Source organism: Molossus molossus, unplaced genomic scaffold (genome assembly GCF_014108415.1).
Source record: "Molossus molossus isolate mMolMol1 unplaced genomic scaffold, mMolMol1.p scaffold_m16_p_6, whole genome shotgun sequence".
In the NCBI taxonomy this organism is placed as follows: domain Eukaryota; kingdom Metazoa; phylum Chordata; class Mammalia; order Chiroptera; family Molossidae; genus Molossus; species Molossus molossus.
In genome coordinates, this window is record NW_023425399.1 from 26,057,176 (window position 1) to 26,084,131 (window position 26,956).

Here is a 26,956-nt window from a genome sequence, read left to right on the forward strand (position 1 = left end):
GGACAGCCAGAGAGGAGCAGCGAGCAGCAGGGAGGGAGTCTGAGGGTAGCCGAGGTTCTGCTAGAGCTCTGGCTCGGGCGCCCAACCAGAAGAAGGTTGGCCTTGACTGTGCGGCTGAGAAGGGGGTGGGAGGCACTGGGGCAGGGCTGGGTGGGGACGATGCACTGGGGAGCTCAGGACCCGCCGGAAGGGTGACCACTCCTCAGCATCCACCTCTCAGAGTCATGTGAGGAAGTGAGGGTCCCCAGACCTCCCAAATTTTCAGAAACTAGAAATTTTCATTTGTATCTAAAAATCTCCCGCTTTCTAAATGAATCCCCCAGTTTGTCAATCAATTCGAATGTAGTTGAAAAAACCATGGAAGCCAAACGCGTCTGCCAGCGGGACCAACGCTAGGACAGGTCCGAGTTCACCCTGTCGGCTGTGGGTGCTGGGGAGCCATGGGGCTGCTGGACAGGAGGGGACACGATGACGGCTGAGCTTCTGGTTCCAGGATGACTCTTGGAGGAGGGTTTCTGAGACAGGGATGCTCTGTGGTGTCTCTGGGAGTTAGGGGGAGGTAAACGTCCCTGCACACAAATGACTGACTGGGTGAAGGTGGTGGGAGGGTCTGGGATATGGCTGAGGCTCTGGCCTCTAAGTGCAGCCTCTCTGGGGACAGTTTGAGGAGGACATCCTCCACATTTGCCTCTCCATCCTGGACCGAAGCCCCAGTCACCAAAACGACCCGGCCACCGATGTGTCCTGCCGCCACGACCCCATCTACGTCACCAGAGTCATCAGCGCCATGGTAAGGAGCCCCGCCATCCCTGCATACACGCTCCCTCGTGGATCCCAGCCAACCCCAGGGCCACACCTGTCACCTCTTAATTTAATTCTCTACTGCTTCCCAGCAAACCATCCAAAACTCAGTGGTCTACAACAACCATTTAAACCTACAATTTTGCAGATCAGGGACTCGGGTAGGGCACCGTGAGGATGGCTTGTCTCTGCTCCAAGACACGTCGGCTGGGGTGTCTGCATGGCTGCAGATGTCTGGGATGGTTAGACGGGACCATAGATCTGGGGCCTGGTTCAGACAGCCTGTGTGTCCTTGGTTCTCTTCCTGCCATGTCTGCTGGAGCTGGGACGTGAGCGTGGGGCTGGCCAGCCGTTGCTCTGTCTCTCCATGCAGCCTCTCCACACGGCGAAGTTGGGCTTCCTCAGAGCATGGCCGTTGCAGGGTAATCAGGCATGGCACCTGGCTTTTCCCCAAGTCATTGTTCCAGAAAGAGGAAGTAGGAGCTGCCAGTTGCATAAGAGCCGAGCCTGGAACCTGGCACAGCATCACTTCCACCATCGTCACTGGCAAAGCAGTCACAGGCCAGCCCAGATTCGGGGGAGGGTACACAGACCCACCTTCCTGGGGAGGGCTGTCATTCTATGACACGCCACAGTCCTTCCTCCTCAGAAGGTAGCCAGGGGCCCTTTTAGCCCTCTCTAAGAAAGCAAGTGTTAAGGGCAGTGGGCGGGGATCGTGATTCCAAAAATGGACAAAGCTGTTTTTCTCTTATTTGATACTCCCAATGCCCCAAGCCCTCAGCGAGAAGCTGGGGCACAAAGACTCAAAAGCAGTGACCAGTTCTGAGAGTAGAGCGCTACGGCCCTGGGGGACAACTTGCTGTGTGGTCTGGGACAGTCCCTTAACCTCTCTGAATCTCTCTCTCTTTCTTCATCTGAAAACAAAAGGAAATTAATAGAACCTACTTTAAGCATTTTAATATAGTGTGCCCACATTCCTAGAGCAGTGCCTGGCGCACGCTGAGCATTTAGTGAGTGTTAGCTGTCTCTCTAATTATTACAGAACCAACAGTCCCCCAAAACACGCCATTTAAAACAGGAAATGCTCTAAAACTGAAGATGATTTTCAACAACAAAAATAGAATATCCCAATGAAAGTAATAGATGGTGGCAAAAAGTAGATATTTTAAGACAGTAGATGACCCGAATTTTCAGACAATTTAAAAGCAAGGAGTGACCGCAAATGACTGGGTGGTCCAAAGTCGGAGGTAATTTTATGAAGGCGAGGTTGAGGGGAGGCGAGCCCTGCCTGGTGGTGGACCCAACCCTCCTCTGCCCAGGTGAACAGCAACAATGACCGGGGTGTGGTTCAAGGCCAGTGGCAGGGCAAGTACGGCGGCGGCACCAGCCCACTGCACTGGCGTGGCAGTGTGGCCATTCTGCACAAGTGGTTCAAGAGCAGGTTCAAGCCCGTCAAATACGGCCAGTGTTGGGTCTTCGCTGGAGTCATGTGCACAGGTACCCAGGGAAAGAGGGTCCCCAACCCTAGCCAGTTCTCTCATTTGCATAATTTGCATAGATCCTCTTCTCCCTCCCCCTCCAAAAAAACCCCAGCCTTTCTTTATTGGTGAGGGGGGAATAAAAGTCTGGTTAGTGAAGAAAAAAACCAAATAGTTCATTTATGTGACTGTTGATCTTTTATTTTGCAGAAGGAGTCCCACCTCCCTCTGCCTGGAACTCCCTGGGTGCCCTTGGGCAAATCCTGTTGTCCCAAGGCCTCCCATGCCCTTGGGCTTTTACATGACTGGTACATGGCTTCCAAGGTCCTCCCAGCCTTGGAGCCTGTCTATTCAAAAGGGGTGGGGACAGCAGTGTCTTCAAAAGCCCTCTGAAAGCATGTACCAGAGATGGTGGTGTTTCTGAGAGTGGAGACAGATGTCTCAGCTCTGACGAAGCAGACAAAGACTAGGAGGAGCCCGTGGCCAGAAACAAGGGGGGGCGGCCTGCTGGGGGAGTCATACCCCTCCCCAATCCAGGATCCTCGCCTGCTCCTGGAGCCTCACCAGCCTCCTACTCTTCAGTCCTTAGGTGCTTGGGGATCGCAACCCGGGTTGTGTCCAACTTTAACTCAGCTCATGACACAGACAGGAACCTGAGTGTGGACAAATACGTGGACTCCTTCGGGCGGACCCTGGAGGACCTGACAGAAGACAGCATGTGGTGGGTCCTAGGCCCACTGGGTCCCAGGGGCTCCCTGAGGCAGACCCCAATCTGGAAGCCAGCTCTCTTGGGGGGGGGGCAGTTTCGGATGGAGTGAGAGGCACCTGTTCCGAGGAGGGGTGGTGCCAGGCAGAGTAACTGCTGAGATGCAGGGGTCTTTGGACATATGACTCAGAGGTCAAGAGGGGGACTCAAGGTCTGACTGCCCTGAACCCCCAGTCCTCCCATCTGTGGGACGAAGCCCTCCCCAGAGTCCTGTAACAGAGGGGCCGAGATTCCCTCCACAGTTACCTCCATATCATGTTCCTGCGTGGCTCAGCTGCCTGGGCACACGCTGTGTGTCTCAGGTGGAAAACAACCTCTTTTCTCAGCTTAAACAAAACTCTTCACACAAAGCTCTGAAAAATTAATTGTAAGTGAATTTTTTAAAATAGGAAACACACTCATGTGCTTTGATATTCCAACAGCACAAACTGGATCACAGCGGTAAGCCTTCCTCCCGCCCAGGTCCAGCCTCCGCGTCCTCCTCCCCCAGAAGAACTGTGGTTAGTTCTTCCATCTCTTTCCAGGGAGAGGCTCTGAGACACAAGAACACACACATACACAGTCCCCTTGCACACCTGCTTCCTAATATTGGCAGCACGTGGTCATAAGGCAGACCTCGTTTTGTTGCGCTTCGCTTTATTGGGCTTCACAGATGTTGCATTCTTGACAGATTGAAGACCAGACCCTCCATCAGCAAAAAGACCACAAGTTGCTTTATTGTGGTACTTTGCTTTATTACGATAATCTGGAACCAAACCCACAACATCTTAAAGATATGACTGCACTGTTCATCTTGCTCGTACATTTAACAGTATCGCATCAGTACATTCAAGGTTTCTTTGTTTTTTGTAGTGTGTAAAATAATAATTTCACACGAGTGTATGTCAGGCCTAGTTCTAAGTGCTAGACATATATTAACTCATGTATTCCTCCATACAACATTGTGAGCAAACTAATGTCATTATCTCTATTTTGCAGATGAGGACACTGAGCACAGAGAGGTTAAGTAACTTGTCTAAGGCCACACAGCTAGTGAGTGGATGAGCAGGGGTTTGAACCTGGTCTGCCTTTCAATTGTATGGGAAAATCATCGTTTATCTGACCTTCTCTCGTGGATGGACCAAAAGATTGCCTTTATAAACAAGGCTTCAGTGAATAACCTTGTTTGAATGTCTGTTCAAACATGTGCGAGTTGTCGCACAAGTCATCGTCCTAAAGAACAGGGGAAACCATGTAGGGCGTACAGTACAGAACACAGACAGCCTTGGCAACCCTGGTCTTAGAATGTCCCCGCCATCCCCGGGGAGTGTGCCCAGGAGCCCTTCCCCCAGCCCGTCTCCAGCCTCACTGCACCTCCTGCCTCTCTTCTCCCCTACCCTCTCTTTTTGCTTCTCCTCACTCCCTCTCCCTGAAGGAGCACCACAAAAAGTACACTCTTCTTTCCTCATGCAGAAGGGACACTCTTCTTTTGGGTGTTGGGCCTCTGTCCTCCCTTTTACCCCCAGATGCTTATCAAGATATTTCCCCAAAGACCATTACCTGCCTAACAAGAGTTCAGAGCCAGCTGTGAAGATGCCCAGTCGGGCCAACCAGGGTTTCTCTCTGCTCCTTCCTCGCTATGGGACCCCGTGTCACCTTTCCCAGTCTCCTACTCTCATCTTTAACATGGGAAACTTAAGGCCTGAACTCCTTACCAAGGCCTACAGAACTGCACAGTCGGAATCCTCCTTACACCCCATGCTTGCTGTTGCCCAGAGACACTTACAAGCTTTCTGTTCCTCAAACACACTGAGCATTTCCTTTTTTTTTTAATCCTCACCTGAGGACATTTTTTCATTTTTTTGTTCAGATAGAGTGGGAGGGAGAGAGAGAGAGAAACATCGACGTAAAAGGGACACATCAAGTGGCTGCCACCCACATGACCCAACCAGGGCCTGGACAAACTGCAACCGAGGCACATGCCCCTAGCGGGAACCGAACCTGGGTCTCTCTGGACCGCAGGCCAATGCTCTAACCACTTAGCCAACCCGGCCAGGGCTTGAGCGTTTTCTTGGCTCGAGAGCCTTTGCACATGCTATTCCTTCTGCCTGGGACACCATTCCCTTCACTCTTCCTATGGCTACTTCCTTCTCCTTTAAGTCTCATCTTAGATGTCATTCACCTACAGTAGGTCTCCCGAAGTTATTCTCTCTCTCGTGCCCCTCTTTTCACAGCATTTATTGTTACCTGCATTTGTTTGATTTACCTGCTTACTTAAGTTTGCCTATCTCCCATCTGGCTCCTTTGTTAGAATGTAAGTTGCATGAGGGCAAGGATCTTCTGTCTTATTTGCAGTTGCATTTCTGGTACCTTGAACAAGAGGTTGTTCACACACACACACACACTTTCTCACCAATACAGCTGACTGAATGGTTCATAAGATTCGGCCACAGCGCTCTTTCAGAGTACTGGCCCAGGGCCCGGCTGGCACTAGGACCCTCCCCTCCTGTGGGCCTCTGTGCTCACCACGCGCCACCCTGCCTCATCTTCTCTCTGTGGCAGGAATTTCCATGTTTGGAATGAGAGCTGGTTCGCCCGGCAGGACCTGGGCCCCTCTTACAATGGCTGGCAGGTTCTGGATGCCACCCCGCAGGAGGAGAGCGAAGGTAGGAGCTCGGCCGGGTGGGTCCCAGACACCCACCTTTCCTCACCCACGCTGCTCACGCCCACCCTCCTGCCCAGGCGTGTTCCGGTGCGGCCCAGCCTCAGTCACCGCCATCCGTGAGGGCGACGTGCACCTGGCCCACGATGGCCCCTTCGTGTTTGCGGAGGTCAATGCAGACTACATCACCTGGCTCTGGACCGAGGATGAGAGCAGGGAGCGTGTGTATTCAGACACAAAGAAGATCGGGAGGTGCATCAGCACCAAGGCGGTGGGCAGCGACTCCCGCGTGGACATCACAGGCCTCTACAAGTATCCAGAAGGTAAGGGCAGCACAGTGGCCTCCATCAGCCTCCCCAGATGACCCGTCTGCTGCAGAGGGACAACCGTGGGTGGCCGGGGCCAGGCCTTTTCCCATACGTCCAGGTGATGATCGCTTCCTTCAGCACTGTCTGTGATTTGAGCCAAGTGCCATTAGCTTCTCTTAATAGCTTCCTCTGTTTTCTAAGACGATTTCCCACATCTAATAATAACAATAGCTGCATTTCCTTGAACACTTACCATGTGCCAAGTACTGTATGAGCTATGTTCACATATGATAATAATAATTACTATAAACATAGTGATGATAGTAGTAGGATATATATATATATATATATATATATATATATATATATATATATTATTTTTTTTATCCTCACCCAAGGACATTTTTGCATTCATCCCCAGAATGAGCATGAGGGAGAGAGGGAGGAAGAGAGAGAGAAACAACCATGTAAGAGAGACACATGGACTGGTTGCCACCTGCACTACCCCAACCAGGGCCAGGGACAGACTGCAATCGAGGTACATGCCCTTAGTGGGAACCGAACCTGGGTCTCTCTGGTCTGCGGGTCAATGCTCTAACACTGAGCCAAATGGGTCAGGGCGGTCTTTTTTTTTTTTTTTTTAACTGAATATCTAAGATACTTAGCACTAGGACCCAGTTCAAAATAAAAACAATAATAATAATAATAGCAGCGCCTGTTTATCATCTGCCAAGGCCTCTGCCATGGTCACTAATTTGTGGTCACTGGTTTATTGAAGAGCCTGTACTTGCCGGGATACAAAAGCAAGGCAGGTGTGATTTTTTTATTAACCGCCTCCAGCTATATACTTTTAAGAGTTAGTTACCCTTTCCCACTGAATAACAGGTCTCTTAGCCATGCCGTGATCTGATCCATATATTTTTGGCCATTTCTGCTTGCTAAAACAATGTCATTTGAGTAACTAAGACTCGGGTTCGAACTCGAAGCAGAGCTTGTCTGAGCACTAGCCAGAGCAGAGGCGGGAAGGCTGCTGTCAGGAGGGACGCAGCCTCCGCCCCTCCAGCAGAGAGGTTTGCGGCTCTGGTCGCACAGTGGAATCGCTGGGGCACTTGTTTCGTGATACAGATAAAACAACAAGTATTTTTTTGCTCAGGACTCTGTGGGGCAGCAGTGTGGGCTGTGCTCAGCTGGGACAGTTCATCTGCCCCACACGCTGTCACTGGTCTCGCGTCTGTCTGGGGCTCGGATGGACCTGCGACCTTGCGGGGCCTCTCTCCCCATGTGGCCTGTCCTGCCGGGGAGGCCGGCGCTGGCTTGTTCACGTGGCAGCAGCAGCGCCAGAGGGTGAGAATTGACGCGGCCAGGTCTCTCCGGGCCTCGCTCAGAATTTGCTCCATGTCATTTCTGCCACATTTGATTGGTCACAGCCCTAAATGAGGCCACCCCAGATTCAAGAGGCGGGAAGTACACACCACGTCTTGATGGGAGGAGTTGCAAAGAAAGTCTGATGGCCATTTTTAATCTACCACATTAGCCCGGACTGTACCCCTGACTGACTGAATCACAGATTCTGTAGGATGTGACCCAGGCATCAGGACTTTTAAAAGCTCTCAGGCAATTCCAATGTGCAGCCAGTATAGAGTGTCAGGCCAAGAAGGAGGAGGAGGAGGAGGAAGAGAGAAAGAAAAAGCCTTTGACTTCACCAGGTGAGGATTCTGTGCCCCTAGGTGGCCAGTGCCCCTAGTTAACGCTATGAAGACAGATGGTGGCTCCATTATGACCTGTGCCATCAGGACTCACTCCTGCGCTGTCCCCCAGGCACTGCTGATTTCTTGAGACATTTGGCCCCTCTTTCAACAGATCCCTTTCAACTCCACTAGCAGTCACACAGTTTTCCCTCTGATTCATGGTAATTGTCCCCCCAGGTCCTGCAGAGGTTTTACAAGGCTGTGGCTCCCACGCTCACCTAGACTCTGTGCCCCACGCAAAGGCTGGGTGGGGAGCGAGGTCCCAATGCGCCGTCCTCCACCTGCCGTCTCCCATCCGTTCTCCTCTCCCTGCTCAGGTAACACACAGCTCAGACAGCACGACAGGACAAGTAGTCCCCCCACGGCAATGACATGTCAACTTCCTTTCCAGTATGTAAGAACTAAAATCATAAACGTTTAAAAGAAAACATAGGAGTTAATCTTTGTAAACTTGGGGTAAACAAAGCTGTTTTCGATATGATATCAAGAGTACACATGACAGAAGAAAAAATTGAACTTCATCAAAATTAATAAATTATGCTACAAATTATACTATCAAGAAAGTGGAAAGCCCACAGAATAGGAGAAATATTTGCAAATCGTGTCTCTGATAAGGGGCTTGTATGCACAATACAATTTTTTAAATGGGAGACTGATTTGAATAGATAGCTCTCCAAGGGTGATATACATCTTGGCCAATAAACATGAAGCCACTAGGGAAATGCAAATCAAGACCACAAAGACGTATCACTTCACACCCATTAGGACTGTTGTAACCAAAAATACATCCAATAGGTGTTGGTGAGGATGTGGAGAAATTGGAACACTCATACATTACTGGCAGGAATGTACAATGGTGCAACTGCTTTGGAAAACAGTTTGAAAGTTTCTCATTTAACAAAAAAACAAAAACAAAACAAAACAGAGTTACCATGCGACTCAGAAGAGGCACACCTAGGTATATGCCCAAGAGAAATGAAACCAAATATCCACACAAAACCACGTACATGAACATTCATAGCAACATTATTCACAAAACTAGAGTGGAAACAACCCAAATGTCTATCGGGGATACATAAAATGTAGTATATTCAAACGATGGAAGAGCAGTCAGCAATACAAAAGAATCAAGTATTGATAGCAGGCTACAACCTGGGTGACCCTTGAAAACATGTTAAGTGAAAAAACTAGTCACAAAAGACCACACATTGTATGACTCCTTTTACATGAAATGTCCAGAACAGACACATTAGAGCTTAGATTAGCAGTTGCCTATGACTGGGGTCCCAGTAAAGAGAAATGGGAAGTGACTGCTAATGGTTATGGAGTTCTTTACAGGGGGTGTGAAATGTTCTAAAATTATTCTAACATCAGCTTGTGATGATGGGTGCACAACTCTGCGAATATACTAAAAACATCGAATGGTATTCCTTAAGTAGGTGAGTTGTACGTTGAGGAATTAGCATATCTGAACAGAGCTGTTTTTAAAAATCAGGTGGTCAGAAAAGGCCTCCCTGAGAAAGTGACAGTAGGTTCTTTGGCAGGGAAATGAAACATCGTCATAGTAACAGATATTTTGAATACCTTATGGAGTAGAATACAAAATTAACATGCATTTTAATAATAAAGCATGAGACGTTAAAGAACCTTTAGGTCCACATGGTGGCTTCAAGCCAAGGTCACAAGGTATTGAGGAACTTTGGGGGAAACGTTAGGAAAGGAGCCGAGTGGAAGACTGCCTACCGCAGGTTTCAAGAAGGTAAGTGGAACCTTCAGATTTGGATTTTGGGAAAATCAGGATGGGAAAAGGACTAGAGTAGGGGTAGAGCCTACATTCCCAAGGAAGGGAGGGAACATTTTTGACCACTATGCCTTGCCTGTGGGTCTCTTGTTCCCACTTCACAAGTGGAAAAGCTGAGGCTCAAAGGTGCTAAGTAATAAAATTGTAATAAAAATCTACACTATCCAGTGGCAATCTGACCTGATGGTGGGGCTATTTATATGGTGGTCTGCTGGAAGATAAGAGATGGGAGCAGAGGGCAGATTCTAGAGATCAGTGAGGAACCCGGCAGGCCTTGGTGACTGATCAGTGTGGATGCTAAGGGTGAGGGAAGAGTCGAGGGCACGCCCAGTTTCTGCCTTGTATGTTGGGTGAATGGTGGAGCCATTTGCTGAGCTAAGGAATGCTGTTGGGCAGAAGATGGCATGTTTGGTTGGATTTGAGGCACCTGTGGGATTTCCTGTAGGGCAGAGGTTGGAGGGGAGGCTGTCCAGTTAAGTGTATCGGTCTCGGGGTTCAAAAACAGGTCTGTGCTAGCCCTGGCTGGGTGGCTAAGTCTGTTGGAACATCGTCCCATACACCAAAAGTTTGCAGATTCGATTCCCGGTCAGGGCACATACCTAGGCTGTGTATTCGATCCCCGGTTGGGGAGCATATGGGAAGCAATCAACTGATATTTCTCTCTCACATCGATGTTTCTCACTCTCTCTCTCTCCCTTCCTCTCTCTAAAAATCAATAAGAACATATCCACATAGCCTCAGTGATTAAAAAACAAAACAAAACAAGTCTGTGCTAGCAATAGAAAAAGTGGGAGATTAGGGGCCCTAAACTCACATGTCTTCAGGAGCCTTGAAGATGGCACACCAGAAGAGCAGCGGGCCAGTGGGTAGAAACCACGGGGAATGAGAGAGCATTCCTGTCCAGAGAGCACCCATCACTCAGCTCTAGACCACTACTGCCATGTAGCGTGGGAAGGGAGCATGATTAAGAACATGAAATTGGAGCCAGACTGCCTGGTTTCAAATCCTGACTCTCTTACAAGCCGTTTTACTTCTCTGTGCCTGGGGCTCTTTATCTGTAAAATGGGGATGATACCAGTACCTACTTCCCAGGGGGGGATGCAACACCTAGAGCGCCTGGCACAGAGTCAGTCTACAGTAGTGTCAGCATCATTATCACATGAGACTTCAGACCTAGTTGTCAGAGAAGCTGCAAATCTGTATTGGTATGGGAAATGTCCTCATCCGAAGTCGTTGGCAACTGATTAAAACATTATTTACCTGTTGGGATAGCTCAGTTGGTTAGAGCGTCCTCCTAATACACCAAGGCTGCGGGCTCCATCCCTGTACACAGGAATCAACCAATGAATGCATAAATAAGTGGAACAACAAATCCATGTCTCTGTCTCGCTCTCTTCTTCTTCTCCTCCTCTCTAAAAAAAAAAAAAAAAAATCAATAAACAAAAAATTTTTTTACGTTATTTAAATAGGCCCTGGCAGAGTAGCTCAGTTGGTTGGAGCGTCATCCCAATACACCAAGGTGTGGGGTTCAATCACCGGTCAGGGCACATAACAGGGAGCAACTGATGAATGGGTAGATGGGTGAAACAACAACTTGACGTTTCTCTCTCTCTTTCTTCCTTTTTCTCTTAAAATCAATCAATCAATAAAAATTATGTTTAAGCTATTTAAATAGTCCAGAACCAAGCACAATGCACATGGCTGAGTTCTGCATGTGGCCTCTGGGCTGCCGATTTGAGACCTGCGGCAGCCAGTAAATTACAGGGGTGAGGGACAGCGGGTGCTCTGCCTAGAGAAGAGGGGGAATGCGAAGAGGCGGCCCTGGGTCTCAGGGATGTGCGATGCCCTGCAGGGTCCCGGAAGGAGAGGCAGGTGTACAGCAAGGCGGTGAGGAAGCTGTTCGGCGTGGACGCCTCTGGGAGGAGGACCCGGGTCCGCAGGGGCAGCAGCCGGGGCCTCTGGCGGGACGACCTCCTAGAGCCCGCCACCAAGCCCAGCATCACCGGCAAGTTCAAGGTGCTGGAGCCGCCGATGCTGGGCCACGACCTGAAGCTGGCCCTGTGCCTGACCAACCTCACCTCCCGGGCCCAGCGTGTCCGAGTCAACCTGAGCGGCGCCACCATCCTGTACACGCGCAAGCCGGTGGCCGAGATCCTGCGCGAATCCCACAGCGTGCGGCTGGGGCCCGAAGAAGGTGAGAACCCCTTTCCCAGCCGGGCAGGGGACCCGGCTTCACTCCCGTAATCCTACATTCATTCCCAGAAGGAAGTGGGTATTCCTAGCTGTTGTTCAGCGCCTTGCCTCTTGTCCGCACTTTCCCAGATGAGAAAACCGAGGCACAGGGGGGTCAATAATGAGAATATGCAGTAATAAAAGTCCACCTTCGTCTTGTGGTAAACTGACTTAATGGAGATGAATTAGGTATGACGGAATTAGTATGAATATTTACATACCGAATAAACACCTGCTGGGAGCATTTCATAATACATTGAATATGCCTTGTGTTACCTTTCCAAAATCCAGGTGCTCTGCAGGAGGGGTAGGTCAGTAAGCGATGTGTGTTCAGTGCTAACCTGTGCCAGGCCCCCTCCTGAGAATTCCACAGGAATTGAAGTACTACCGTTGGCTCAGCTTCTCAGAGGAGAAAACTCAGACCCAGAAAGGCGAACTCACAAGTCCAAAGTCACACAACCAGTAAGTGTAGTGGCAGGACTCAAACCAGCCTGGCCTTAGAGAGACACTCCTGACTGAACCAACAGCAAGAAAAGCCAGGGCACGTTTACTTGGCTAATTTTGTTGCGGGACCGCAGGCCTTGGAGTGCTGGGTCAGGTCAGTCCACACCAATTATGCTTAATGTGCCTAATGGTACATTTGCCTAAAATGCATCCCTGGTATTTTGAACCAAAATAGAATGACTTCAGTCCTTTTGAAGGTTTTTTGCATAATTTTAAGTGACTTTATTCCAACTGCTTTATTTATTGATATTTTTTAGAGAGAGAGAGAGAAACATCATGTGAGAAACATCAATTGGCTGCCTCCTGTACGCCCCCTACTGGGGATAGAGCCCGAAACCTGGGCATGTGCCCTGACTGGGAATCCAAAGGGGACCTCTCAGTCCATGGGATGATGCTCAATCCACTGAGCCACACCGGCTGGGCCCAACTGCTTCTAATATATATATATATATATGTATTTCAAGGATTTTTTCATAATATTTAAACACATAGCACTTTATATATGATTTACTAAATATATCTCATTTGATTATTCTTTCTCTTTTTCCTACTCTCTCTCCCACCCTCCCTCTCTGTCTTTCTGTCTGTCTATGTGTCTCTGTCTCCCTTCCCCGCTGGCTCCTCGCTCTCTCTTTATCTATGTATCTCTTCACATACCTTCTGAACTCTAAGGATTCAATTACACAAAGAAATTGCTCCTCTGGGCCAGTTTCTGGTGAATGGAACTTGTGTTATTGACAAGGTGTGAAAACATGTGAAGAGGGTGTCATTTAATTTTCACAAAATATAAATCACACTTTATAATGAAATCTTAATTAACGTATACTTTCTCCTGGCTTTTAGCAATGTTTTTCATATTGAAAGTAATACATATTCATTACCACAAGAGAAAGATCAACTGTGATCCTGCCACCCACCTACATTTAACATAGTTTCCTTCCAAAATGTTAATGCCTGTTTGCTTTTTTAAAAACATGATTTTAATTATATTGCAAATACTCATTGGTGGCCTGCTCTTTTTACTTTACATTGTAATTTAAAATATTTATAAGCCTTTCATTAACATCATTTTAATAGATGTGTAATCTGTAAAATACATGGTGACTTCACCCTGGCCTGTTTGGCTCAGCAGTTAGAGTGTCAGCCCTCGGACTAAAGGGTCTTGGTTTCAATTCCTGGTCAAGGGCACATACCTGGGCTGCAGGTTCAATCCATGGCCCTGGTTGGGGAGGCAACAAATCCATGTGTCTCTCTCACATCGATGTCTCTCTCTCTCTCTCTCTCTCTCTCTCTTCCCCACTCCACTCCCTCCCTCACTTCCACTCTAAAAATCAATGGAAATCCTCAGGTGAGGATTTAAAAAAAAAAAAACACATATATATACATATATATACATATATACACACACACATACATACATACACACAAACACACAAATATATATGTATATATATATATGAAAAAAAATCCCCTTTTTCTCACCTGAATTTTGGATTGTTTTTGTTAGATTAGATTCACAAATGTAGAATTACTGAGCCAAATGGTATGACTATTAAAGTATATAATTTATTAAAATTTATTATTTTTAAATTAGTAGACATCTTTAGCAGTTTTAGTTTACAGGAAATTTGAGTGGTAAGTACAGAGAGATCCCATATCGCCCCTCACCACCTCCTATCTTTCCTTATTATTAACATCTTGCAGTAGTGTGGTACATTTGTTACAACTGATGAGCTAATAGTGATACATTATTTATAACTAAGTTCATAGTTTACATTAGGGTTCACTATATCATACATTCTATGGGTTTGGGCAAATGTATAATTACAAGCTTCTACCATTGGAATATCATACAGAATAATTATTTCACTGGCCTAAAATTCCAGAGGTTTTTTTTTTTTTTTATTGTTTGTTTGTTTGTTTGTTTGTTTTTACCAATTTATTTCTCCCTCTCTCTCCCCAAACCTGGCAACCACTAATCTTTTTACGGTCTCCATAGTTTTGCCTTTTTGACAACATCCTATAGTTGGACTCATACAGCCTTTTCAAATTGGCTTCTTTCACTTAGAAATATGTACTTAAGATTCCACCATTTTGGTTTGTTTGTTTGTTTTGGTGGCTTGGTAGCTTTATTTATTTATTTTAGTGCTGAATAATATTCCATTATCTGGATGTACCACAGTTTATTTATCCATTCAGCTACTGAAGGACATCATGGTTGCTTCCAAGTTTTAGCAATTATGAATAAAGCTGCTATAAACATTCATGTGCAGGTCTTTGTGTAGAGAGTTTTCAACTCATTTGGGTAAATACCAAGGAGTGTGATTGCTGGATGGTGTAAGACTATGTGTAGTTTTCTGAGAAACTGGCAAACTATCTTTCAAAGTGGCCATACCATTTTGCATTCCCACCAGCAGTAACAAGATTTCCTGTTACTCTACATGCTCTCCAACATTTGGTGTTGCCAATATTTTGGACTTTTGCCATTCTAATAGGTGTGCAGTAGTATCTCATTGTTGTTTTCATTTGCAATTCCTTAATGATGTAGGATGTTAGGCATCTTTTTATATGCATCTGTGTAGCTTCTTTGAGGTGAGGTGCCTGTTCATATCTTTTGCCCATTTTTAATTGTATTGTTTATTTGCTTATTGTTGACTTTGTTGACTTTAAGGATTCTTTGTATATTTTGGATAGCAGTCCTTTATCAGATGTGTGTTTTACAAATACTTTCTCCCAGTCTGTGACTTGTCTTCTCACTCTCTTGACAAAGTCTTTCACAGAACAGAAGTTTTTAATTTTAATGAAGTCCAACTTGTCAATTTTTTCTTTCATGGATTGTACTTTTGGTGTTGTATCTAAAAAGTAACCACTGTAGCTCAACCGATGTGGCTCAGTGGTTGAGCATCAACCCATGCACCAGGAGGTCGCTGGTTCAATTCCTGGTCAGGGCACATGCACAGGGTGTGGGTCTGATCCCCAGTGAGGGGCATGCAGGGGGCGGCCAGGTGATGGTCTGTCTAATAGATGTCTCTATCTCTCTCCCTCTCCCTTCCTCTCTCTCTAACATCAATAAAGAAAAAACAAGATCTCTAGGTTTTCTCCTAGGAGTTTTATAGTTTTCAATTTTACTTATAGGCTTATGATCCATTTTGAGCTCATTTTTATAGAGGTTATAATTCTGTGTCTACATTTATTTATTTATTTGTATTTGTATGTCCAGTTATTCTAGCATTATTTATTTTTTTAAAACTATCATTTCTTTATTTATTTCCTTTGCTCCTTTTTAAAAAGTCAGTTGACTATATTTGTGTGGCTCTATTTCTGGGCTATCTATTCTGTTTCATTAATGTATCTGTCTATTCTTTCACCTATACCACACTGTTTTGATTACTGTAGCTTTTAGTAAGTCTTGAAGTCAGGTAGTGTCAGTCCTTTGATCTTCTTCTCCTTCAATATTATGTTGGCTGTTCTGGGTCTTTTGCCTTTCCACATAAACTTTAGAATCAGTTTTCTGATGCCCACGAAATAACTTACTGGGATTTTGATAAGGTTGCCTTAAATATAAATCAATTTGGGAAGAACTGACATCTGAGTAATATTGAGTCTTCCTATCCATGAACATGGAGTATCTCTCAGTTTATTTATTCCTTTGATTTGTTTCATCAGAGTTTTCTTGTTTTCCTCATATAGGTCTTATACATGTTTTGTTAAATTAATGCCTAAGTATTTCATTTGGGGGGATGCTAATGTAAATGGTATTGTGTTTTTAATTTCAAATCTCATTTTATTGCTGGTATATAGGAAAATGATTGACTTTTTTTTTTTTTTTTTTTTTAATCCTCATCTGAGGACATTTTTCCATTTTTTGTACAGACAGAGTGGGAGGGAGAGAGAGGAAGAGAGAGAGAGGGAAACATCGATGTGAAAGGGACACATCGAGTGGCTGCCACCCGCACGACCAACCAGGGCCGGGGACAAACTGCAACCGAGGTACATGCCCTTAGCGGGAACCGAACCCGGGTCTCTCCGGACCACAGGCGGACGCTCTAACCGCTGAGCCAAACCGACCAGGGCGACTTTTGTATATTAATTGTATATCCTGTGATCTTGCTGTAATCAGTTATTAGTGTCAGGATTTGTTTTTAAATCCTCACCCAAGGATACTTTTCTATTTATCTTCAGATAGAGTGGGAGGCAGAGAGAGAGAGAGAGAGAGAAACATAGACATGAGAGAGACACATTGATTGGTAGCCTCCACACAACCTTGACCAGGGCTGGGGACCTAACCACAACTGAGGTCTGTGACCTTGACCAAAATCAAACCCACAACTTTTTGGTCTGCAGGCCAATGCTCTAACCACTGAGCAAAACCTGCCAGGGCAGTTTCAGAATTTTCTGTTGTTCTTTCAGATCTTGTACATAGATGGTTGTGTCATCTGTGAACAATTAGTTTTATTTCTTCCTTTCTTTTTTTTTTGTATATGTCCCTAGTGGGAACCAAACCCGGCACTCTCTGGTCCACAGGCCAATGCTCCAACCACTGAGCCAAACCGCCAGGGCATATTTCTTCCTTTCTAATCTGTATAGTTTTTATTTCTTTTTCTTGTCTCAGTGCCTTAGCTAGAACATTCAGTACAATGTTTAAAAGGAGTGATGAGAGGGGACATCCTTGCCTTGTTCCTGATCTTAATGGGAAAGCTTTGAGTTTCTCACCATAAAGTATGTTGTTAGCTGTAGGTTTTTTTCAAATGCTCCTTATCAGAGTTCTCGGGGAACAGAGAGTGGGAGCCAAGTTCGAGCCCTTTAAGGACCTTTTCCACAGGTTTAAAACTCAGATGCTTCAGGAGCAGGAAGGAAACAGAAATAAAGAAAGCAGCGGCAATAGAGTAGTAGATGATGGTAGGCCCTGGAACAAACTAGCTCACCTAAATAAAAAAAATATGTATAGTGATAAAAAATAAATAAATAACTCAGATAGCCCTGGCCAGCTTGGCTCAGCGGTTGGAGCATAAGCCTGCGGACCAGAGAGTCCCGGGTTCAGTTCCCGCTAAGGGCACGTACCAAAAAAAATAAATAACCCAGATATGACTGACAGTCAGATATGACCTGTGGTGATCCATACTCACAAGAAGAGAATACATGGGCCGAGTGTTTGTGGCTGATGAGAGAGACACAGATGGCCAGGACCATCTCTGGCAGAGGGCACAAGATCACTGGGTGGAGTTATCAGTGAAGGTTTTTCATAATTGGTGGGGCTGATTAGGACTGGGCCTTAATGGGAGGGAGGATTTGGAGAGCCGTGAGGATATTGGCCTACTCCCTGAATTGGAAGTTTGAGACAGGTCTTTAACCTCTCTCTTTTCTGCACCTAGCATATAATAGGTGTTCAATAAACAATGAGTGAGTTCCTAATGGGATGAATGATTGATGAAATAAGAGATTTCCATCTGGAATGCCTAGGGAAAGTTTAAACACATCTCTAGGACCTCTTAGGGAGACAATCAGGAGTCATGGTAGCTGACTGGCCTAAATTTGAATCCCACCTCATCTTAGCTCCTTGATTTACTTGCCAGGTGACAATGGACAAGAAATTGCCCCTCTCTGAACCTTAGGTTTCTTCCTCTGCAAACTGATAATGATAATGTCTGCGTCAGCTTGGTTGCAAGGACCAGAAAGAGTGTAACTCTGAATTGAAATGTCCTTTCCTCTTTCTGGATTCTATTGAAAAAGATCATTGGATCCCCAACTCTCACCTCTGCTTTCCCTTCCAGAGAAAAATATCCCAATCGTAATATCTTACTCTCAATATAAGGAAGACCTGACAGAAGACAAGAAGATCATGTTTGCTGCCATGTGCCTTGTCACCAAAGGAGAGAAGCTCTTGATAGAAAAGGACATTACTCTGGAGGACTTCATCACCATTAAGGTGACTCCTGTCTGCATCCACCACCCTGTTCCTTGCAGAGCTGAGGGAGGGAATCAGAGGCTGGTGGGGGTGGGGGTGGGGAGGGTTGTGCTTTAGCTACAGCTTCAACTCTCAAGGGTGGGAGAAGCGGCATGGATGCAGGGGGATGGATATGATGATGGAGCTCGGTAACCGAGTATGTGAAAGTAAGGGGTAGACCGTGATATCGCTCCATCCTCTGACCAAGCCAGGACCATGGGTTTTCCCGGGGAAATGGGAATGAGGAAGGATGATTTGTGGGTATTGCCTCTCCAGGTGCTGGGCCCAGCCGTGGTGGGGGTGGCAGTTCTAGTGGAAGTGATGGTGGTCAACCCCCTCTTGGAGAGAGTGGAGGACTGTATGCTGATGGTGGAGGGCAGTGGCCTTCTCCAGGGACAGCTCAGCATCAAGTGAGTGCCAGCCTGGGGGTGATGGAAGTGCGGTGGGGGCTGCCTTTCTTATAAGATGGGCCATAGAGAAGCTGGTAGTAGGGCAGTACAGGAGAGACGCCCAGGAATTAGCCCACTGCCTAGACACATCCACCTTCATTCATTTATTCATTTCTTCCTTCATTTAATCATTAAATTAAATTATGTATCTCATCCACTCACTATTCACTCATTCATTGAGATTTTTGTTCATTTATCCATTTACTTATTTATTCACTCACTCTTATTCATTTGCTCCCTTTTTCACTCATACATTCACTCACTTTTTTATTCCTGTTTTTACTCATTCATTCACTTATTTATCTACTCAACTGAGTTTTTGACTGGTTCATTTATCCACTCATTCTTTCTTTAATTTGCTCATTCATTTACACATTCACTCTCTCATTCACATATGTTTCATTCATTCATGTACTAATTTAGTTACTTATTTATCCCCAATGATTCACTCACTTGTTCATTCTTTCGTTCATTCACTCACCCACTCATATGGTCCTTGACCATATTGACCTGAGCTCTGGGCAACATGTCAACTGTTGAGAACACCAAGATGAAAAAATGAGGTTCATCCTAGAGAAGGGCTCTCAGATACAGATGGCACTTCAAATGAGGACAATATGATTTACGCAGAGGGATGGCTCCCCAAAGTCTGGGGAATCTGAGGCAGCCCTTGAGTGGGGGTGAGGTGGGACCATGGAGAAGCTCCGGTGGAGCTTATATTTAAGCTGGCCTTAAATGACGAATTGAGGAGCTTTTCAAGTATCAAGAAGGATGGATGGCTTCCCAGTCAGTAGTCACCATGGCTGGTGTAGTCAGGGAAGGTCTCCGGAAGAAGAGAAACTTGATCTTGGCCTTGGGTCTGATTGAAATGGGAATGGCATCCAAGGTGGAAGAACAGTGCAGAAAAAAGGTCCTGAGAGAAGAAGCATAAGATATGTTCAGGGCACAGGAAGGAGAATAGCCTGTCTGGTTGGGAAGAGTGAGAAGTGGTGGGAAGGAAGATTAAGTCGGAAGCATATTAATGGAGCATATTAAGTTGGAGGCTTGAATGTCAAACCACAAGGTATGACCATGATTTTGTGCGTTCTGAAGAGCCATGGACTTGCAGGCCAGGTTCAGAAATGAGAGAGGGCTGATAGTCTCTTTTCTCCTTTCCCTTTTCCCCAGTGTGCCCAGCCTAGAACCCCAGGAAAGGGCCTTGGTCCAGTTCAACATCACCCCCTCCAAGAGTGGCCCAAGGCAGCTGCAGGTGGACTTTGTCAGCCCCAACTTCTCGGACATCAAGGGCTTTGTAATGATCCATGTGGCTACGGCCAAGTGATGGGCCACAAGAGGATGAGAGCACAGGAGACGGCTCTCATTCCTCTCCTGTTCACCTCTTTGCCCCTGCCATATGGAAGCCAGATCCCTGGGTTCCAGTCCTGCTTCAGCGTCTGCCTCACTCTGTGAACTTGGGCAAGTCCCTTCCCCACTTGCACCTTGCTTTCCCTGTCTATAAAATGTGGTATTAGACTCAGTAATCCTTAAACTTTTGGACAATGATGGATTACATAGGGAGCCTTTACCACCTTCATCTCATCGACCTTATTGCTGGGAGGCTGACAGATCAAGCATCAGAGTCACCCCAACGCACCTGGCACTGCCGCGTCCTGTCAGCCAGATCACCATCACCCTGGCTGACTCCTGGGCTCCCATTGCTTCCCTCTCTGCTCCGTAATGCTCTGACCGCATCCAGACCCAAGACTCTCCTCCTAGCTCTTACAGAGAAACCTAAATATTCCTTAACACTCCCATCTTACATAGAGTGAAGAGCCTTGACCATGGACTTGTGCTTGCCATTTACACCATCTAAGTTTTACCCCAAAGTCATGTTTCTGAAGAGCATTAGATTTGAAAGGTTGGGAGATTTTCCCTCAATGTAGACACAGACCCAGCATCTGAGGGCCTAATTCTGGAAGAAGCTGAAGACAGAGAAAGAGCTAGCAAGACTGGATTGCATTTGGGTATGCAACCCCAAATCTGATCTAGTTGTGGTCATAAATAGTCTAATACAACCAGCCCAGTGTTGATTTACTTTTTGGAACCAGCATAGTGTTGACTCTGCAGAACATCCACAGCAGCTTACGGTAGACACAATCATACTCTTAGCATCAGACAGGACCGAGACCCCTAGGATGAGGACCAGAGCAGAGACCCCCAAATTCTGAAGATCACACCAGACATGAAAATTAGTTCCAAAATGTCCTGGACAGTCAAAGTAATTATAATTAATCATATAATTGAAGAATAGAGTGAAGGAATACAATGGAGTCACAATGATCAAGCTACTAAATTATTAAAATTAAGTAGACTGAAGCACAAGGAAACAATTCTATTCTTGTTTTAATTGATTCTGGGAACTTAAACTTTTGAACTGTCCAGTCCTGCCTGCATCAATACCTGGTAATTGTACATCAATGCCTGGACATCCATCAAACCCTCAGATGACCATCTGAATGACCTCAGGAAGAAATTATTTCATTGTCCAGATCACCGGACATCTGAAGATTACCATCTCAGACCAACCCAGAGGCTAATGATACAGGACAGATTCTTCTCAAGAATATACTTTTTACTATAAAAACCCTCAGCCTTTTTTTCTCCTTCAGAACACTCTGAATGTTCTGAGTTGTTTCCAGTTTACAAACCCTAAGACCCTTGAATAAATCTTTGTTATTTTATTTCTAGTCAAAGCTTCCAGACTCCTTTGAGTATGTTTGGTATAATTTTTTTTTAATGTTTTTGTTGATTTTGTAGAGAGAGAGATAAAAATATCTACGTGAGATACATCTGTTGGCTGTCTCCTGCACGCCCCCTACTGGGGATCGAGCCTGCAACCCGGGCATGTGCCCTGACAGGGAATCGAACCAGGACCTACTCAATTCATGGGATGATGCTCAATCTACTGAGCCACACCAGCCGGGAGACATAATTTAAGTAATCTGAACAACACCAATGAGGAAGGCGCAGCTGCAGTGAGACACCTGCTGAGTGCAAACTCAATTGGGAACTTACATAGTGGGTCTTTTCAAAAAGGGAGTCAGGCCCTGGCCAGTTTGGCTCAGCGGTTAGAGCGTCGGCCTGCGGTCCGGAGAGACCCGGGTTCGGTTTCCGCTAAGGGCACGTACTTCGGTTGCAGTTTGTCCCCGGCCCTGGTTGGTCGTGCGGGTGGCAGCCACTCGATGCGTCCCTTCACGTCGATGTTTCTCTCTCTCTCTCCCTTCCTCTGTACAAAAAATGGAAAAATATCCTCGGGTGAGGATAAAAAAAAAAAAGGGAGTCAGTGTTTGATGGATGATCCTTGTGACCAAGGCCTCAGCGAAGGCATTTCTCTGATGATTCTACACAGCATGGAGACAGCTTAGAGAACCCAATGAGTAAATGCACTTAATAAGTCAGAGCCTTGGGCTGCCTCAGGTCCAGGACCCCCTTTCCAAACCTAAGTTTTAGATGCTGATCTTCTATCAGAGGGGCAGCTGGAGGTTCAGAGTAGGCAGCCACTTCCTCAGGGCTGAGGAGCAGGAAGGGTCACTGGGGGCTGAAGACAACAGTAGGTGATCTCCCACACTGAGTACAAAACACAATCAGCAGGGAGATTGAGATGGTCTCCCCCTGTGGTGGCCACAGTCATCTGTCTTCCAGCAAATGCCAATTGCCCATCTTCTTCAAGTTCAGCTGTCACAGGTTGACTTCCCAGAAAGCTGACTCTGAGATGGAGTTTAGGGTGCAGGATGTTGATTGAGCAGTGGCCTGGGGATCAACCCCAACTTCAGACTAAGTTCTTACCCCAGACTAAGCCCTCACCCCAACCTCAAACTAAGTCCTGACTGCAGACTGAGCCCTCATCCTGGCTTCAGGCTAAGTCCTGAACCAAGACTGAGCTCCAATCCTGATCTCTGATTGAGCCCTGAACCCAGGCTGAGCCCTGATCCCAAAGAGAACCTGATCCTGATCTGAGCTCTGACCCCACACTGAGCCCTGATCCAGCCTTATTCTGATTGGACCTCAACCAGACCCCAGCCAGATCGGGCTCTAGGCCTTGGCTTGCAGTTCTCAGCCACGTCTGAGCTTCTCAAATGGGAACCCACACACTCTTCTGGTGGACTTGATGTCACTGGGTAAACACGACTTGTCGTACTGGACCAGGGGTCTGAGCTCACCTTCCTTTCCCTTTGAGATAGTTGGGCAGCAACATTTGAGAAGTGTGGTCAAGCCCTGGGTTCTTCAGCTGTGTCATGCTGTGGGAACCGGCATTCACAGCCCAGCTCTTCAGGAATAAATGTAAAAGCTGGGTCTGACCAGGGCCTCTCCACCACTCATGTGCATTCAGATTGGCCAAGAGCAAAAAGAACTCATCAGTGCATCTGCTACTAGGACAAGAGGCAATCCCCCACACTTAGTAAAGGAAGCTCCTTTTAGCAGGGAGACTTCATGTCATCAGAGATGGTCTCCCCTTACGGTGGCCCAGACTCCTCTTCCTTGCAGCGAAGCCCAACTATCCATCTTCCTCAAGCTCAGCTGTTGCAGGTTGAGTTTCTCAGGAAGCTTATTCTGAGATGGAGTTCAGGGTGCAGGACATTTACTAAGGAATAGCCTGGGGATCAACAGGGAGAAAGTGGGGGAGGGGCAGAGGGAGGAATCAAACCATAATGCAGACCCAGTGACAGCCGAGGCCCACCTCACAGGCAGCTCTGGAGCTAGAACGACCCATCGGAGTGATCCCAGATTGAGCTGATGTGGCTGGACCTTTCTATACCTGCGTCCGTCAGAGTGGGCATGACTGGGCGAGATAGCTCTCTCAGCTGAGGCCACCCCTGAGCTGCTGGCAGCTGAGTCGTCTGCGGGCAGCGCCCCTAGCAGTTGGAGCAACAAGCCCTCATGGCAGGAAGGTCTGGACAGCGCATCTCCACGTCCACCGACCTGCATTCTGTTCAGCCCAAGGCCAGAACAACGACACTACAAATTCCCTGCGCTCGCGGGGATTACCTTCCAGCTGGTGGGGACAGGTATTTAGTCACAGTATTTTAAAAGATACAGAAAGTAAAATGAAAAATAAAAGTAAACAAATTCATGAAGGAAGAAGCAAATCAAATGTAGTGATACGTGCCAAAAAAGAAAAGAAAACTGAACTCCACCTCAGCGTTCTATAGATCTATTAGGCCAACATATTGATAATAGCTGCTTTGAAGTCTTCGCTAAGTCTAACATCTAGGCCCCCTCAGAGATTGTGTGTATTGAGTGCTTTAAAAAAAAAAAAAAAAAAAAAGATAATTTTTAATTACTTTATTAAATATTATATTCATGTTAAAGTCTCTAACTATCTGTAATCATCATCATACAATATATGTGTGTATATAAAAATACCCATTGGTTTGCATTAAGAGGTGTAATGGTGCTTTGGAATATGCAACCTGAAATATGATTTGATGTAAAAAAAATAAATAAATAAACTAATCAGAGGCCCAGAAAACCAGTCTGTTTTCATGAGAACCCGCTGCAGATTCTGGGATGACTGTTGCATGCATGCCCCTCCCCACGTCGGACTTCTCCCTCAGTCTTGATTGGAATAATGTCTGTTCCTCAACACCAATGCTCGTGTCCATCCGAACGGTTTCTTGCTCCAGTGTTGTGAAGCTCTGTTTAATCTTCACCAAAGGAACACCATCAGTCATACTGCTACCTTTTTCTTCCGTTTCTCGCTTTACCTCTCCCAGTTCTTCGGTAACCTCAGACAGCAGTCTGGTCCTTGCGGTCACGCAGCCGTTTGGCCTCGCTCCCCTGCCTCCCTCCGCTGCGCGTGAGCCGCACGATACTCTTCAACCAAGCGCTCAAGCTGATTGTTGTACTTCTCTCGGCTGCTGATCTTTTCCAGAGTCCTACTAATTTCATTTTGGAATTTGTCCCAAAATCCTTTGGTCAGCTTTAGAGCAGATGCGGTTCCATTCGGTCAACGTGGATTCCCCAATCCTTGTTGTCAGTCCTAACTGTGACTCAGTTGTGGTAGTACACAATCCACTTCTAGACTCCATTCTGCAGCATCTGTTACAGATTCTAAAATAACTTCTTGTTTAGCAGACTCATACCTATCCAAGCGATAGGTCTGGACTTTTATTATTATTATATTTAAGCCTCACCTGAGGATCTTTTTTCATTTATTTCCAGACAGAGTGGGAGGGAGAGAGACAGAGAGAGAAACATTGATGCGAGAGAGACACATGGATTGGTTGCCTCCTGCATGGCCCTGGGCAACCAAGGTATGTGCCCATGACCGGAATTGAACCCAAGACTCTCTGTTCTTTGGGCCGATGTTCTGTCCACCGAGCCAAACCAACCAGGGCTAGGTCTGGACTTTTAAAACATTGAAATCAATCAAGTTTTCTTCATCGTCTCTTGTTCCACAAATTCTTCATCCCCTTTAACATTAATTCTGCATCTTCTGGAACAGTTTCTTCTTCTAATCTTCCTCTGAGTATATTGGTCTTTTCCAGGTGAAATCAATATATCATTTTTTAAAAAACTCTTTTAAAAAAAATTGATTTTAGAGAGGAAGGGAGAGATAGAAACATCGATGAGAGAGAACATCGATTGGCCACCTCCTGCGTGCCCCCCACTAGGGATTTGTCCCACAACCTGGGCATGTGCCTGGACCGAGAATCAAACCAGTGACCTTTTGGTTCATGGGTCAACACTCAACCACTGAGCCACACCAGCTGGGCAATACCAATATATCTTAATACTTCTCAGCTAATCAGTCAAGAACATAGCACACGCCTTGGTTGGGTGGCTCAGATGGTTGGAGCGCCATTCCATACAACCAAAGGTTGTGGGTTTGATTCTGGTCAGGGCACATACCTAGGTGGCAGGTTCAATCCCTGGTCGGAGCACATTCGGGAGGCAACTGATCGATGTTTAGATGTTTCTCTCTCCCTTCTTCTCTCTCTAAAATCAATAAAGCATATCCTCTGGTGAGGATTAAAAAAAAAAAAATCTAGGACATAGCACCTGCTCTTCATAGCCCGACTTTAATTTTGAAGGAGGAAAATCTGCAGTTCTCCCGAATGATCAAAGCTCAGATAATATGTTCGATATTGTTGCATTAGGGTGTCGTCATCTTCCTGAAGCTGCTCAGAGGGGCATCCTGCTTTGTTAATCAGCCAAGTAGCAAAAGTGCAAAACCTGTAAAACTGTTCACTAGCTTGGTAGGCCGTGCAGAACCGTGTCTGCTTCCAGTTGTTCAGCTTCTCCACCAGGTCCTCCATCATCAAGAGCATGTGGTAGGTCATGCCTGGTCCCCGCTCCACGACCACCTCCCCAGCCTCTTTGCCAGGGGTCTGAGACACCCCATCCTCCAAACCCAAAGGCGTGACCACTGCCATGGCGGCCACTGTCGCAGAACAGACAGAAGAGCCCAGTGGGGGCTCCAGCACACCGAGTTCAGCAGCCTGCGCTGCAGCCAGGACTGCCGGGATGGGCGACCAGAGTGCCAGGCAACCCATCACCAGGGAAACTGACTGCTTTATCTCTGTGAGTCATGCTGTGTTTTTCTGGGTGTGTGAGTGTGTGTGTGTGTGTGTGTGTGTTCCATTTTATGTTGAAGACTGAATATTTGATATCATATGTCCTTGCAACTCTGAATTCTAATCCCCCCAGGAGGAGTGGTTGTTGTTGCTTTGTGTTACTTTGTGTCCTGAATTTGCCTGGATTAATTCTATGGAGTCTATTTCTCTGGCATTGTGTGGTAGCTGCTTAGGGGATTTTGTTTGTTTTGTTGTTTTTTTATTCTTGTTTCTAATTTTAAGCCTGATTTCCTAGAGGCCACCCTTGGGCTAGCGTGTGATTAGTCAGAGGTAGTGCTGAAGCACCTGAGACAGTAAGGCTTCCATCCTTTGCTGATGAATCTGTGGGTCGTTTCAGGAATGCATTCAAGTTTAGGCAGTTTACAAGTGGGACCCATCTTCTACATTCTGTGTTTACAGGACCTCAAGTTCACTCAGAGAAGATTAGCTGCCTGGTGTCCTCTCTGGTCTCTCCTTAGGTGCTCACAGCCTTGGGCATGAGCACAGTCTTCCAGACCACCAGAGATAGGTAGGATTTTATCAAGACCCACTTCCCAGATCAGCCTTGTTAAATTTCCAGCTGGTCTACCTCTGTATTGCTTGCCTCGATCAGTATGGAGACCTTAGGCTAGCCATGATGGTGGCCTTCTCTGATTGTTTGCCACTGATGTTGCTGTTGTTTTTTGTTT

The 26,956-nt window shown here is 46.4% G+C and overlaps 1 protein-coding gene and 1 pseudogene across 1 annotated transcript in view; one reads left to right on the plus strand and one right to left on the minus strand.

Annotated features, from left to right (window-relative positions):
- Positions 1 to 20,076, plus strand: part of TGM6 (transglutaminase 6) — a 32,940-nt gene extending 12,864 nt beyond the window's left edge. The window contains exons 5-13 of the mRNA XM_036244759.1: positions 662 to 790; positions 2,121 to 2,298; positions 2,862 to 3,000; positions 5,587 to 5,690; positions 5,767 to 6,009; positions 11,396 to 11,737; positions 18,051 to 18,205; positions 18,500 to 18,633; positions 19,840 to 20,076. Of these exons, the coding sequence (XP_036100652.1) occupies positions 662 to 790; positions 2,121 to 2,298; positions 2,862 to 3,000; positions 5,587 to 5,690; positions 5,767 to 6,009; positions 11,396 to 11,737; positions 18,051 to 18,205; positions 18,500 to 18,633; positions 19,840 to 19,993 (1,578 nt within the window). The 3' untranslated portion in view covers positions 19,994 to 20,076. The remainder of the gene's footprint in view (positions 1 to 661; positions 791 to 2,120; positions 2,299 to 2,861; positions 3,001 to 5,586; positions 5,691 to 5,766; positions 6,010 to 11,395; positions 11,738 to 18,050; positions 18,206 to 18,499; positions 18,634 to 19,839) is intronic.
- Positions 20,077 to 24,161: 4,085 nt separating this feature from the next.
- LOC118618496 lies at positions 24,162 to 26,207 on the minus strand (annotated as a pseudogene).
- Between the last annotated feature and the right edge of the window lie 749 nt (positions 26,208 to 26,956).